Consider the following 16,836-nt stretch of genomic DNA (forward strand, 5'->3'; position numbering starts at 1 on the left):
CCAGTGGGTGGGGATCGGACGTTGTGGACAGCGACTCCTACAGGTCGGTTGGTGCGCCTGTACAGCAGAATCAGGAAGTAGCGGGGGCAGTGTGAGCCTCCCACGCGTTACTCCTTGCCACTGAGAGATTGCGCTGTTCAGGTGAAAAGATGTGACAGCTGCCTCCTCGTGAAACCGGAGGGGACACGTGATGCAAGGCTTGGTCCTCACTGCAGCCGACCAGTGGGAGGCATAGTCTAGCAACGTTGGAGACATGGGAGGGGAGAATTGAAGGAAGAATTGGCGAGGCGAAATTGGGATGGGAGAAAAATGATTTTTTTCCCCCTTCCGGTTACTAATGTGAAAGATCGGATCGGGAAAGATCGGTATCGGTAGATACTCAAAATCACATGATCGGGAGCAAAAAAAAATATCGGGACATCCCTAAAACTAACCTAAAGTTAGTTGTTCACCAACAATTTCAACATTTGTTTTAGCGTTAGCCGTTAGCTCAAAAGCACAGAACCGGACGACACAAGTTGTCCGCTCATAGATGGGTTCCGCTAGCGATAACAACAATACTTCCGGTCGGGGGGTTTAAAAATAAAAGAGCAAAGTCTAAAAAACCGGAAAAGGGGTTTATTTTGTACAGCGTTTTCCTCCACGAGTAATCCACTATTACTTGAGTATATCACGCAATCAATCGATCTGGATTTTTTTTTTGGTAAAATGCCCATCCCTATTGTAAACTGCAACAAGACCACGGGTCAGATACTGGTCGGGATCAGTCTCAAACCCCTCCCTCTTTTCTTGATCTTCCAATCACAACTGTTTCTTCCCTTGTCCGCGATCGGAGGATCAATAAAGGGCGGGTTTATTTAAATATATGAATAAATATAAATTACTGTATCATTTTACCCACTTTTGCAGGCATTTAAATTACATGACCATGACAGTTTGTATTTTGTACCTCATCGTTTGCATTTTGTACTTAACTTTGTATATTGTATAGTGTTTGGACTTTATTCTTCTTACTGTATGAAGCACATTCTCAGGGGGCTGTACTTTACACGTGACAAATAAAACAGAACGTCTCCGGGTCGCTGTGCTCCAGGCCGGCGGGCGGCAGCCTCTTACCTCCAGCTCCTCGGTGAACGCGGCCAGGTCGTGCCTCCACAGGTCAGCGGGGTCCTTCTGCTTCAGGGTGTTTAGCTCCGTGATCTACAGCCGCGAGGGACGAGAGGTCAAACACCACCGAGACGGACCATTCACCCCACAACAGATACAGATCAGCGCTCTCGTCGTTTCACCTTGCAAGTCAAGTCAAGTCAAGTCAAGTCAAGTCAAGTCAAGTCAGTTTTATTTATATAGCACATTTCCAGGCAGCGGCAGCTGGCACCAAAGTGCTTCACAAGCAAGTTGATAAAAACAAAACCTACTCGAGACCATAAAAATAAAAACTTCAAAAGTCGTTCAACATTTCGATTGGAATTTGGCCAACTCAATTACTGGTCATCAACGGTGACGTCAACATGAATTTAAAGTAGGGATGCTTGATATTGGCTTTTTTACCGATACCGATATTGTCCAACTCTTAATTTCCGATACCGATATCAACCGATACCGATATATGCAGGGTTTCCACCCCCACCCCCCAAAAACAGAATAATTTCAGGTAATTAACATTACATATCTCTTGTTGTGGAATTAACACAACATTATGCATACTTTTGACAATAAATTAAATCATAATTTGTTCTTACTTGCTTGCCTGGGTAAATAAAGGTTATAGAAATGTAAAAAAAAAAAAAAATTTGAATACCAATACCGATATTTTCCGATATCACATTTTAATGCAAATATCGGTAGGCCAATAATATCGGACATCCCTAATTTAAAGGCATAAGGAGCCGTGAGGGCGGGCGGTGGACGGGGTCAGACCTTGGCGTCCCTCTGTTTGCACAGCTCCTCCTTCTTCTCCTTGGTGAGGTACCACATGGGCATGTTCAGCAGGTAGTTGTAGTCTGGCCCGCTGGTGTCCTCCTTCTCGCCCTCCTCGTCGTCGTCGTCCTCCAACACCTCCACATTCTTAGGGGCAAGGAATGCATACACCAATGAATAAACACTGACCTTTCTAACTCGTGTATTATATATATATATATATATAGATAATTGTGCACATACCCTTATTTATTTATATATTATGTTATGTGTACTTTCACATGGTGGAGGCCGGGTATACTTACTGTCTGTGGTGTATATTCACATTGTGGTTTGAGTGTGGTGTCACTAATTGGTGAGGTGTAATCCACACACTGTTTTCTTTCTTGCAATTAACATGGTTGTCTATGTAATTGATCACAGGTGTGGTAAGGCTGTCCCCGAACCCTGTTTTTGGGATTTGAACTTAGTCAGTATATATATATATATATATATATATATATATATATATATATATATATATATATATAAATATATATAAATATATATTTTTGCTATCCTCAAACTAAATCCTCAATTTGAATAAAGTGATTAATCTGATTAAATTAGTCTTTTTATTGTTTATTATATCAACTTTCCAGCCCCAGACCCAGCCCAGGGAGAAGCCCCAGCCCAACTAAATCTACTTTCTTTAATGAATATAACTCAGTTTATTTTAATACTATATTGGTGTAGCCCAATCTTTATCTGCAACTGTGAAGAAAAACCCCATTGGTTTAAACAGAATTAATAGATTTATACACACACTTGTATATATAAACAAGGGGTATCTGCACAATTCTCAACTTCATATTTAATTACATACACATATATATATATATATATACACACACAAATATATATATAAATTTTTTTACGTTCTTATTTGCCATGTAGTATTGTTGAATGTTGATAATACAATTTCCCCCTGGGAATAAATAGGTTCTCTTACGTTCCCTAGGCCTAGGGGACACCGATACCGAACAGCATTCATCATGCAAACTGCTGAAAGCCAATTGAATAGGCCAGAGACCAGGGAACCATGTGTGGCCCCAATGCACAACAGGACGCTTACATCACTTCCCTCCAAGACTAATGCACATAGTATTAAATGCCGCCTCTACATGGGGGAGTGATGCGTTTATACTACTTCCCGTCACGCTGCAGACTCTCATCCAGGTCTTGTTGTAATTGTACCAAATGCACGTTTGTCGCGAGCCGTCGGTATAACTCCTTGCGCCGGTGTCACCGTGACAGATTTCCTGTACATTCATTGATGGGATGAAGTGCTTCTGATTCTAATATTACCACAGTAGTTCTAAACAAAGTATCAGGCAACAGTACACTTCTTAATTTATTCACGTACACATGGCATCCTTTGGCTCCATGTACTTTAAATAAATGAAGAAACGGTCTACTGTTACGCGGCGGCGTGTGCTTTCCTTACAGAGCCGCTAAAGGGGACACGCTCCGCGTCGGAGGGTTGTACAGCGGCGGCTGCAGATCTATACTTTGAGCAAGCGGTTAGCATTGTAGTGGAGGACTTGATTGAAAGGGATACCTTCTCCTGAGCTTGTTTCCAGGCCTTGACGGGATCAGAGTCGTAGCCCATTTCCTGCAGCATGCGGATCAGCTCCTTTTTCGGCTTGTTCTCTGTAGGCAGACAAGACGGGTCGGGTACTCGTGAGCAGCGGAGACGGCCAGGAGGCGTTCGTTAAACACATTCCCTGCCATTGGTTATATCCATCAATATAGCCAGTCTGCCACCACTCTAAGCCTATGGAGATGTTCACCTTCTTTGCAGGGCTATAACTTTTAAAATTGTATTGCTAAATTGACATTACTATGGCCCATTCAACATCGATTATCTATCGTTCAGGATGTAGGAACGTTATACTTTTTCATTCATATATTCATACAAAAATACCGTCTAGAATATAAGTGTTTTTATCGTTTTCTGCAGTAATTCCTAGAACGTGAGTTATAGGCCTAAACGCATATATAGATTATCGATTGGCGTGTCTTCCCTATACACGCTATATTAAAAAATTCAAATGTATATGATGGGTCTAGTTATGCTTCATCATGCGCGAAGGAAAGGGGGGGGGGGGGGGGGTCGTTTATAATTCCTTGATCGTCACTAACTGCTTTATGTAGTATGGGTTGATTTATTGATCAGATGGTTTGTAAATAAAGAAATTTACAATCGGCTTGAAAATAACGTTAGCACAATGGTATCAAGGATGAATGTGAAAAAGGGGATCTGATCTGATGGTACTTGTACTTTATATTGTATTATGCATGTATATGCATAGATTTTATGTCCGGATGGTGTATCTATGGAATGGCCACCGTCTCTATCACACTCTCATATGCGCATGTTTAGCCACATACACGTATCTAGGATACACATATTCGTATGTGTACATAATAGATTTACACACACTCATATGCACAAGCCTGAGATATACATGCCAGGGGCACACATACATGCACACTCATTTATAGGAAATAGGCATACACACACGTACATATACACATAGTTGAAGCATAGGCTCTCACTTACACATATGGGGGATATACACATACATAGGAGACGCACACATACGTAGCTGAGACACATACATATACATAGCTGAGATACACTCACATAGGGGGCAGAGGCACACATGGATACGAGACACACACAAGAGGTAGGAGTACAGTCACACACCAGAGCGATGCACACACACACACGTATGAGGCATGCACACATACGGTACTTACGTGATACACGTACCCACGTACATATATCTGAGACACACATGCATCATGCTCTCATGCACACCTACATATATCTGAGACGCATTCTCTCACATGCAATATGGAGAAGGATGGCATCCCGATAGAAGATGCAGCACATACCTGCTCGCAGGTAGATCGGTCTACATGTAAAGTATGTGCATCAGGGATATATATGCACAATGTATAGTATTTTCTTTTCGTAAGTATTTTTTTAATTTCCATGTCAGTTTTTAAAGGGGAACTATCTTATAAATGGCCTTTGAGTGTTTAGCATTGTTTCCTAGCTATGTGAACTTATATTAATATGATCTATGTCTCAAAATTCTCATATTGGCGCATTCTTCCAATTCTCCTCTCACAATATTCACCCTCACTGAACTGAGTCGTTTGAAAATGTGCCTATATGTGATGTCATATAGTCACTGCTGCATGTTAATGTTCAGGCGAACACGACGATGCTCAGTGGTTTAGGAGCCCAGGCTCAAAACAGCTCGAGATCTTCAGGTAGAAAAATGCTGTTTTTGAGGACTTGATTAGAAATACAAAACAATGAATAAAAAAAATATATATATTACAGAGGTGTTCCATAGACTCACAGGAATTGTGTAAAAGTGCCCAAATAGTGAAAGAAATAGTAAAATAGTTCCCCTTTAATGTATTTGTATGAGTCTTTTACATGTTTTGCATGTTCTTACAAAAAAAGAAGGCAAATCTTGGACGTTGCATATTGTGATGTGGAAAGATATGTGTTGAATATTGGGGAGATTTGTGCAAAAAATATTATATAAAAAAAATAAAAAAAAATTTAGCGTCCTCTTACCGTTCGCCGACTAGACTGGAGGAAAAAGATCCCACTTATTTGACGCCGATCTCCTAGATCCATTTCCGGTTTGTATGGCGCAATAAACGCCCAAATCATATTGATTATTGAGTTATGGCAGCGATCCATATGCACACCAGTGTATGTCTGGAGTCCCACAACAATATGCGACTGCCGGACGGATTTCCCAGATGCACCGATTGCCACTTCCGGTTGTAACTCGCCCGATCATCCACCAGGCGGCGGTATTGAGGCGTTGCAATATTGTGCAGAGTCCCACTGTATCACCAGAGGCTGGGTGGCTGAATTATGAATGTCATGGTGAAAAAATGAAATATGATCTCAATATCGCTGTACAGCGTGGTTTGGCAGACAACGCATGACGGGCAATAACGCTGTACAGCGTGAACGGCGGTGGATGTGTTAAGACTGACGTAACAGATGCTACTGAACTAACGGCTAAAGTGGGTCCCTGTGTTCATAAATGACAAAAGCTAAAAGGATACCGTGTGTGGGTTTGAGTCCCTGTGATCATAAATCACAAAAGCTAAAAGGATATTGTGGGTTCGAGTCCATGATCATAAATCACAAAAGATTCTGCTTGCATCAAAACCTATAGTGTCCCGTGCCGTAAACACGTGTAATTACATATAAACGCGATCGCCGATGGGATCATTGGAATTATTCTTTTTGGATAACCCCCAAAAATTATGATTTTGTGAAGGTACATGATGTACATGTTATATACCTTTGATTTGAGAGTATTTGGGGTTTCAGGGAATCAACCAGAATGGTTTGGGCTTATTGCACATAACACGTTTTATCTCACGATCTATGGAAAAAGACTGGATTATCTTGGAAATGCGATGTTTAGCGTGTAATAAATGAGCCACACCATTGTCCCCACAGCTATAACAGAACACACAGCTCTGCAAACGACGCGAAAATGACCATTTTAATCTGGCCTGAAGCGGCAGAGATACGGAAAGCGTGTAGACGATGAATGAGTTAAGATGTTAGATCTTAATATGAAAAACTATATGATTTAATGTTATATGCCTTACCTTGACGTTGTCTATTCTACTTCATACTTATTTTAGGTCTGCACTTTTTTGTACATTTTGTGCTTTGTGTCTTTTTACTGCTGCAATTCTAGGTGCTATACAAATAAAGGGTATAACCTTTTAACCGTTTAAAAACACAATGGGTCTTTCTAATCCATACGAACAGGCACGTGTTCTGGTTTTTGAGATACTGCAAGTAGAAATTGTTAGCAATGCCAGTGGAAGTAAATTGATAATGTAATACTTACATTTTTAATACCCCGCAGATACCCCGGATACCGTTTAATATCTCTTGCTTTGATATATTTTGATTGAATTGAAATTTATTTCAAATATGCAACAAGAACAAACAACAAGTACAGATATGGCCTTAAGCCATTCAAATATATAAATGTATACAAGAAACACAAAAGTCTAACTCAATCTTGTCATTACATATTTGAAAAGGAGTGGGAAGAAGTATACACTTATTTAATCCCACCCCTTTTCCCTCAAAATCATAATTTACTCATTTAGAAACTACCTGCTCCCTTTATTGTCAGACTTTATAATGAAAAAGATGAAATGTCGTGCGGCGGTCGAGTCGAGCGCTCTGCCTGCAGACATTGGGAGGAGCCACTCACCGATGACCAGGACACCCTCGATCTTCTCCAGGATGAAGCGGGCCTGGTTGGTGAGCCTGGCTGCCTCTGCCCCCAGCATGCCCACCAGCCAGTCCTTCCTCAGCACATAGTACTTCATCCTCAGCTCGTAGAAGTCCTTGAGGATGTCCTCCACGCAATCGAACTTCTTCAGGCCCATCGCGTGGTCGAACAGCACCTGGGACCACGAGGAAGAGGTTTGGAAAGTGGCCGACGTTTGAGGAGACCGCAAACTGACTGTTCACTGCGTCAGTATTATAACTTCCCCAACAACACCTTTTTTATTTTATTTAATTTTTTCTGTTTCCGATTTATTTTTCTCCCCGTCCCAATTAGTCATTGTGCCAATTCCCACCCCCCTCCCCTACCTGGTCGCCGTTCGCATGTTCTCCTACGAGTCGGTACAAGGGTGTCCCGAGTCGATCGCACGCTTCCTCCGATACGTGCGGCGACAGCCAGTGACGTCTTTTCACTTGGCAGCGAGGACTCTCATTGGTGAGGTCTAACGCGTGGGAGGGCACGCTATCTCCACCAAGTCCTGCCCCGCTGAGCAAGCGCCGAGACCTGACCCGTAGTTTACAACGCCAGCTTCCCACCCCCTAATACTGCCAATTGTATTAGTATGAACGGCCAGCCAAGCTGGTAGCAAAGCAGATAGCTGGGCTCGAACCCAGCATCTCCTGCATTGGTGACGAGCGCAATCTCCGCTACGCCACCTGACCGCCCCCAACAACACCTTTAAAGCTCCACCCTTTTATTTTTTGAAGACATCTTCGAGTGCTGTAACGTCAAAACAAATGCTGCTCTCAATCGTCTTCTTCAGTGTTGATTATTTGAGTCCGGATGTCAGACAATTGTAAGGGATCTCAAGTCACAGTAAGGGATCTCAAGTCACAGTAAGGTATCTCAAGTCACAGTAAGGGATCTCAAGTCACAGTAAGGGATCTCAAGTCACAGTAAGGGATCTCACGTCACAGTAAGGGATCTCACGTCACAGTAAGGGATCTCACGTCACAGTAAGGGATCTCAAGTCACAGTAAGGGATCTCAAGTCACAGTAAGGGATCTCAAGTCACAGTAAGGGATCTCAAGTCACAGTAAGGGATCTCACGTCACAGTAAGGGATCTCACGTCACAGTAAGGGATCTCACGTCACAGTAAGGGATCTCACGTCACAGTAAGGGGTCGAGAGGCCCTTCTTAAGCTCTCAAGTCAGTTCTTAACCCTTTCACTGCGACAATACACAGAAGGTTACCCGTCTGTAGTGTGATAGTAAAGGGGTAACCTTCTGTAGTGTGGCAGTGAAAGGGTTAAACGCTCCAGTGGCAGGTGTGAGAGTACAGGTCCTTACCATGGAGTTGCAGGTGAGCGAGGTCTGCAGCTTGAAGACCTTGTGAAGGCCGGCAGCCTCCGCCTCTACCAGCTTCTGCTCCGTCATCTTGACCACAAAGCGCACAGTGGTGTCGGTGTGATACTCCTTGTAGTCGGTGATTAGAGCGGGCACCTTGTCAGTGCCGTTCATCATGACCTCCAGCACATTCTCCTTGTATGTCTGGGTAAGAGGAGAGAGAAGGCATTTCAACATACGATTACAAACGTTGACGATATCATGAAATAACTTCATGTGCTGTTCCTGACGGATGTCAAGTTCCAAGTTCAAGTTCCGTTTTATTTGTCACATATACGCTTCTGTATGAGCCTCCCGAGAGCACAGAGTAAAATAAGTTAAAAGAAAAGACCAAACACTATACAAAATACAAAACTAAAGTACAATATGTAAACAAATGCAAAAATGAGGTAGAGATGTATTGCAAATATTTTTGTAATAAATAGATACAATATGGTGTGGTGTTAAAAAGTGTCTAAGGTGGATGTTAAACGCGAGTGTGTGGATGTAGAATGGGTGATGAGCATCCTGATGACCTGGGGCTAGCAGCTCCTTTTCAGTCTCTCCATCCCCAGGCAGTCGGTATGGCAAGACCCCAGTTTGACAAATAGTTAAAATCATCAAGAATTACATATGAATAGTTATCTATTGCTGCTGAGACACAAGCGGATCTTCCGTGATACGATTGGACACACCACAGTCCAATAGGAAGAACGGAACACTAACCGGTCCCACAGAACGAGGATAGGCGCTCAGCTACTGACCTGCGTCCAGCATTTGACGGGCAGCTCAGAGATCTCGATGGTGGTGTCGTCGATGATGGCCACCTCCCCGCTGTTCATGTACTGGTTGGTGTGCAGCTGCTCGATGGTGCCCTTGAAGCCCTTGTAGTTGGGAAGCTGCCAGAGGCAAGACATCAAAGGATTATTTCACGTGTGGTGCTTAGATTAGATTCAAATTAGGGATGTTCGATATTGGCTTTTTTTTTTACCGATATCCGATATTGTCCAACTCTTAATTTCCGATACCGATATGTGCGGGATAATTTCAGGTAATTAACATTACTTATTACATGGCGTTTTAACATTCGCCAAAATGCTTGATTGTGATTGGTCGATATCGCTTGGTTGCCCCTGACAGCGGTCAATTATTTCTCGATAACTGACCGCTGTCATGGGCAACGCGCAATAATGACCGCCGATACGGGTAACAGAGCGCTATTGACCAATCACAATCAAGCATTTTGATCGCAGTCACGAAAGCTAAGCATTACCATTATGCACAGCTGGACTACATCAGTGCAATCAGACCACACACCTGCCGGCTGCCGGCGATGACAGAGGAGCCACAGAACAACCGAGTCTGCATTTGATCTCGTCTCGTCGATGGTGTAAAATGAATTAGGTATATTGTTAGTAAGTTAGCCATGTAATAAGCGGGATAATGTATAGCTATACTCGGTCATTGTCGCAAAATAATTGACCTTCACTGCGTTTATAACTCCGTGTCGGTCAATTATTTTGCGACAATGACCTCGTAGCTATACATTATCTCTTGTCGTGGAATTAACACATTATGCATGCTTTTGACAATAAATAAAATAAGAATTTGTTCTTACTTGCCTGGGTAAATAAAGGTTAAATAAATGTAAAAGAAAAGAATAATTTTTTTTTTTTTGATCCACTTTTTCTCCCATTTTCTATATTTTCTCCCATCCCAATTTCGTATCATCCAATTCAACCCTCCCCTGTCACGAACGCTGTTTCTTGCCTCCCACAAGCCGGCTGCAGTGAGGACTAAGTCATACATAGCACAAGTCCCCTCCGGTACTTGAGGTAACAGCAGTCGCATCTTTTCACCTGCGCAGCTCGACCTCTCAGTGTCGAGGAGTAACGCGTGGGAGGCTCACGCTGCCCCCGACACTTCCTGATTCTACTGCGCAGGCGCACCAACCGACTTGTAGGAGTCGCTTGTTCACAACGTTCGATCCCCACCCTTCAGTTTTTCCCTCCCCGTAATACGGCCAATGTGTATTACTGCGGACGACCAGCCAAACTGAAAAACAATGTGGAGAGCTGGATTCGAACACGCGAATCCTAGCGTCTCCACACTGGTGGCGAGTGCCTTAGACCACTACACCACCTAGCCGCCCAAAGAAAAGAATAATTATTATAATTTTTTGAAAACCGATACAGATCATTTCCGATATTACATTTGAATGGCAATATCGGCCAATAATATCGGTAGGCCGATAATATCGGACATCCCTAATTAAAAGGTATCGTCATCGTGCAGCACAAGTACAGCACAACAAAAAGAGGTTTTGGTCCAACCTCAGTGCAGATGTAACCGTAAAGTGTAATAGTAATATACAATGTACAGGTGATTAAACTGGGTGTACAATATATAAATTAGTACTACGCGAGCAGCAACAATCTAGAATGCATAGAAGAGGCATTTCCTTCCTGTACTAACCCATTTAGACCTAAAACGCCTGCTAATAATGCATTATATAGCCTGCATATAGACACAAATGTGTTTCGCGGTTTCAATGGGCGACTTCATAACGCGGCCCCATTGCAAACTAACGTCTACCTCCTTCTTCTTCTTCAAATGGGTATAGAAACGTGACACGACCGATTCAGTCGGCAGTAACTGAGCACCACAGGCGAAGAACCACGTGACCCCGTTTTAAGTTTTCAAAGGAACAATGTTTTCAAACGTTTAAGGATGGTAAGTGTAGAGTATAGAGACAGTAGAGGACGTGGAGTACTTTCTTGTGATGGGCTGAGGCTCTAACTCTCATCCCTAGCCCCCCCACCATGGGCTGAGGCTCTAGCTCTCATCCGCCCCCTCACCCCTCACCATGGGCAGAGGCTCCTCTCCGTTGAGCATGCGGTGCAGATTGCCGACGACCTCCCGGACGTCGTAGTTGGGCAGCTTGCTGGCCCAGCCGGTCCCGATGCCCTCAGCTCCGTTGACCAGCACGGTGGGCAGGATGGGGATGTACCACTCGGGCTCCACGCGCTGGTTGTCGTCGTAGTTGTACTTGAGCAGGTTGTCGTCCACAGCGGGGAAGACCAGGCGAGCCAGCGGGCTGTAGAGGGGAGGGGGGAGACGACAAGTTTCACAGTGTCGGTTCTTCGCTGCATCTTAAACTCTACTTACTCATAGTATATATATTTAGATTCTAGTGTTTATTGTAACCATATTTATTGTAATGTATAATATAACTGATAGGGCATACAGACCCTCATCTGCACCTTTGATCACACTGCCTACTTGCATATATTCAGTTATATTATAGTTTACTAGGGGCTGTCCCCGACTAAGGATTTGGATAGTCGACTATGATTGGCCGAAATTAGCCATGAATTTATTTTTGTATCATTCCATTTGGGCTGTGGGGGGTGCGTAATGTCTGAAGGAGTCAACGGAAGGCTTCTTGTTCTCTGCAAAAGCATGCAATTGGTCCACTGATGGATACATCTAGATATTCGTCTAGTCTAGTGTGTTCATCAGATGGGTGAAATCCTCTTTCAGTGCCTCTGTGCCTGTTTTCTTAGGCAGTTATCCTCTGGTGCGTGCCATTAGCGCTAGCCACGCTTCTAGGCCTCTTTTCTTTTTTTTTGATCCACTTTTTCTCCCATTTTTTTCTATATTTTCTCCCATCCCAATTTCGTATCATCCAATTCAACCCTCCCCTGTCACGAACGCTGTTTCTTGCCTCCCACAAGCCGGCTGCAATGTGGACTAAGTCATACATAGCACAAGTCCCCTCCGGTACTTGAGGTAACAGCAGTCGCATCTTTTCACCTGCGCAGCTCGATCTCTCAGTGTCGAGGAGTAACGCGTGGGAAGCTCACGCTGCCCCCGACACTTCCTGATTCTACTGCGCAGGCGCACCAACCGACTTGTAGGAGTCGCTTGTTCACAACGCCCGATCCCCACCCTTCAGTTTCCCTCCCCGTAATACGGCCAATGTGTATTACTGCGGACGACCAGCTAAACTGAAAACAATGTGGAGAGCTGGATTCGAACACGCGAACCCAGCGTCTCCACATTGGTGGCGAGTGCCTTGCCCACTACACCACCTAGCCGCCCTTCTAGGCCTCTTTTCTTTTGGAAAGAATGATATTTGAAAATTAAATATATATATGGTATATATATATTTGTTTGTTGTATTCGACTAAGAGGTTGGCAGTCGACTACGGCTCCTTTCGATCGATTAGTCGACTATTCGACTAATAGGGGTGAGCCCTATAGTTTACACTGCCTTTTTATTTTATTTTTTACTTTTCTACTGTACTATACTTTTTATTGCCTGTATTTCTATGTCTTTCTACTATTACCCTGCTCATACCTGTACCTCCCCTCCCCCATGCTCATATGTGTGATTTCCCCAAGGGGATCAATAAAGGAATATCTCATCTTATAACTCTGTTGAAGGTTCCGTGAGGAACCAGCTGACTTGATTAAAGGGGCGTGTTTAAAACGGCCATTTTGTTTAGTTAAGTGCCCCCATTAAGGGACTGTTTCCTGTTTACTAGTAGCATCTGATTTGCTGAGTGAGCCATTAAGAGCCTGCCCTGTTTAAAAGCAGAGGTCCACACTGTGTTGAAGTCACTCTGTACTGGGCTCTGTTAAGGAAGGACAGGACACTCTCACTGAGAAACATTGCTTTATACTGAAAACTAGGGTAAGCCATTTTAAGTTTATTAGTGAATCTTAAAAGTGAGGAACCAGCTGACTTGATTAAAGGGGCGTGTTTAAAACGGCCATTTTGTTTAGTTAAGTGCCCCCATTAAGGGACTGTTTCCTGTTTACTAGTAGCATCTGATTTGCTGAGTGAGCCATTAAGAGCCTGCCCTGTTTAAAAGCAGAGGTCCACACTGTGTTGAAGTCACTCTGTACTGGGCTCTGTTAAGGAAGGACAGGACACTCTCACTGAGAAACATTGCTTTATACTGAAAACTAGGGTAAGCCATTTTAAGTTTATTAGTGAATCTTAAAAGTGAGGAACCAGCTGACTTGATTAAAGGGGCGTGTTTAAAACGGCCATTTTGTTTAGTTAAGTGCCCCCATTAAGGGACTGTTTCCTGTTTACTAGTAGCATCTGATTTGCTGAGTGAGCCATTAAGAGCCTGCCCTGTTTAAAAGCAGAGGTCCACACTGTGTTGAAGTCACTCTGTACTGGGCTCTGTTAAGGAAGGACAGGACACTCTCACTGAGAAACATTGCTTTATACTGAAAACTAGGGTAAGCCATTTTAAGTTTATTAGTGAATCTTAAAAGTGAGGAACCAGCTGACTTGATTAAAGGGGCGTGTTTAAAACGGCCATTTTGTTTAGTTAAGTGCCCCCATTAAGGGACTGTTTCCTGTTTACTAGTAGCATCTGATTTGCTGAGTGAGCCATTAAGAGCCTGCCCTGTTTAAAAGCAGAGGTCCACACTGTGTTGAAGTCACTCTGTACTGGGCTCTGTTAAGGAAGGACAGGACACTCTCACTGAGAAACATTGCTTTATACTGAAAACTAGGGTAAGCCATTTTAAGTTTATTAGTGAATCTTAAAAGTGAGGAACCAGCTGACTTGATTAAAGGGGCGTGTTTAAAACGGCCATTTTGTTTAGTTAAGTGCCCCCATTAAGGGACTGTTTCCTGTTTACTAGTAGCATCTGATTTGCTGAGTGAGCCATTAAGAGCCTGCCCTGTTTAAAAGCAGAGGTCCACACTGTGTTGAAGTCACTCTGTACTGGGCTCTGTTAAGGAAGGACAGGACACTCTCACTGAGAAACATTGCTTTATACTGAAAACTAGGGTAAGCCATTTTAAGTTTATTAGTGAATCTTAAAAGTGAGGAACCAGCTGACTTGATTAAAGGGGCGTGTTTAAAACGGCCATTTTGTTTAGTTAAGTGCCCCCATTAAGGGACTGTTTCCTGTTTACTAGTAGCATCTGATTTGCTGAGTGAGCCATTAAGAGCCTGCCCTGTTTAAAAGCAGAGGTCCACAATGTGTTGAAGTCACTCTGTACTGGGCTCTGTTAAGGAAGGACAGGACACTCTCACTGAGAAACATTGCTTTATACTGAAAACTAGGGTAAGCCATTTTAAGTTTATTAGTGAATCTTAAAAGTGAGGAACCAGCTGACTTGATTAAAGGGGCGTGTTTAAAACGGCCATTTTGTTTAGTTAAGTGCCCCCATTAAGGGACTGTTTCCTGTTTACTAGTAGCATCTGATTTGCTGAGTGAGCCATTAAGAGCCTGCCCTGTTTAAAAGCAGAGGTCCACACTGTGTTGAAGTCACTCTGTACTGGGCTCTGTTAAGGAAGGACAGGACACTCTCACTGAGAAACATTGCTTTATACTGAAAACTAGGGTAAGCCATTTTAAGTTTATTAGTGAATCTTAAAAGTGAGGAACCAGCTGACTTGATTAAAGGGGCGTGTTTAAAACGGCCATTTTGTTTAGTTAAGTGCCCCCATTAAGGGACTGTTTCCTGTTTACTAGTAGCATCTGATTTGCTGAGTGAGCCATTAAGAGCCTGCCCTGTTTAAAAGCAGAGGTCCACACTGTGTTGAAGTCACTCTGTACTGGGCTCTGTTAAGGAAGGACAGGACACTCTCACTGAGAAACATTGCTTTATACTGAAAACTAGGGTAAGCCATTTTAAGTTTATTAGTGAATCTTAAAAGTGAGGAACCAGCTGACTTGATTAAAGGGGCGTGTTTAAAACGGCCATTTTGTTTAGTTAAGTGCCCCCATTAAGGGACTGTTTCCTGTTTACTAGTAGCATCTGATTTGCTGAGTGAGCCATTAAGAGCCTGCCCTGTTTAAAAGCAGAGGTCCACACTGTGTTGAAGTCACTCTGTACTGGGCTCTGTTAAGGAAGGACAGGACACTCTCACTGAGAAACATTGCTTTATACTGAAAACTAGGGTAAGCCATTTTAAGTTTATTAGTGAATCTTAAAAGTGAGGAACCAGCTGACTTGATTAAAGGGGTGTGTTTAAAACGGCCATTTTGTTTAGTTAAGTGCCCCCATTAAGGGACTGTTTCCTGTTTACTAGTAGCATCTGATTTGCTGAGTGAGCCATTAAGAGCCTGCCCTGTTTAAAAGCAGAGGTCCACACTGTGTTGAAGTCACTCTGTACTGGGCTCTGTTAAGGAAGGACAGGACACTCTCACTGAGAAACATTGCTTTATACTGAAAACTAGGGTAAGCCATTTTAAGTTTATTAGTGAATCTTAAAAGTGAGGAACCAGCTGACTTGATTAAAGGGGCGTGTTTAAAACGGCCATTTTGTTTAGTTAAGTGCCCCCATTAAGGGCCAGGTGTTAAGACAGCACTAATTAGTGATAGTGATTTAAAGGCTTGCTGGTGTAGCGTCAGCGAAGCGTCGAGAAACGAAGAGGGACAAAGAGGAGGAGTTATCCTGGAGTTCACCGCCGAGGGATCCACCGATCCACCCAGTGCTAAGTACACCATAATCCTATATTTCCCTCCCACACTGCTATTTCTCTACTTCCTCCCTGCCACTCTCGACAATACAATGTGTCTCATACCTATATCCACAATCTGCTCCTCCAGAACTGACTCTACCCATCCACGACAGTTTGCTAGTAACCCGGCTAATCTCTCCTACCCTCCTACAGCCACTAATACACCTGTCACAGTACGGGGAGGCTTATGGAATTGTCAATCAGCAGTCAAGAAAGCTGACTTCATTACTGCCTACGCCCATAGTCTAAATCTGCAGCTCCTGGCTCTAACTGAGACCTGGATAACCCCCAATAACTCATCAACACCTGCAGCATTATCTACAAACTATAACTTCACTCACACACCTCGACCTTCCAGACGGGGTGGAGGCACTGCCCTCATGACATCTCCTTCATGGGCTACAAACGTAACACCACTCCCAGAACTGTCACTCTCCTCTCTCGAATATCATGCAGTATCTGTCTCTAATCCTTTCAATCTCACCATTGTTACACTCTACCGCCCTCCAGGTCCGCTCGATCACTTCACAGATGAGCTGGACATGCTTCTTAGCTCCTTACCGGAAGATGGTACCCCTCTCCTTCTACTGGGCGACTTCAACCTGCCTGACTCATCTCAGTCAGTCATAGTAGTCGCCCTCCTACAATCGTTTGACCTGACTCCCACTGCCATGCCTCC

At 43.5% G+C, this 16,836-nt stretch overlaps 1 protein-coding gene across 2 annotated transcripts in view; it reads right to left on the reverse strand.

Moving 5' to 3' along the window:
• The window catches only part of top2a (DNA topoisomerase II alpha), an 83,162-nt gene that overhangs the window by 27,901 nt on the left and 38,425 nt on the right, over positions 1-16,836 (reverse strand). For both annotated transcript variants that reach the window (XM_084323517.1, XM_084323516.1), the window contains exons 21-27: positions 11,520-11,751; positions 9,419-9,553; positions 8,619-8,819; positions 7,251-7,446; positions 3,521-3,612; positions 1,921-2,067; positions 1,117-1,200 (exon numbers count right to left, since the gene is read on the reverse strand). In XM_084323517.1, coding sequence (XP_084179643.1) covers positions 1,117-1,200; positions 1,921-2,067; positions 3,521-3,612; positions 7,251-7,446; positions 8,619-8,819; positions 9,419-9,553; positions 11,520-11,751 — 1,087 coding nt within the window. The remainder of the gene's footprint in view (positions 1-1,116; positions 1,201-1,920; positions 2,068-3,520; positions 3,613-7,250; positions 7,447-8,618; positions 8,820-9,418; positions 9,554-11,519; positions 11,752-16,836) is intronic.

Source organism: Notolepis coatsorum (assembly GCF_963971535.1).
Source record: "Notolepis coatsorum genome assembly, chromosome: 10".
Lineage (NCBI taxonomy): Eukaryota > Metazoa > Chordata > Actinopteri > Aulopiformes > Paralepididae > Notolepis > Notolepis coatsorum.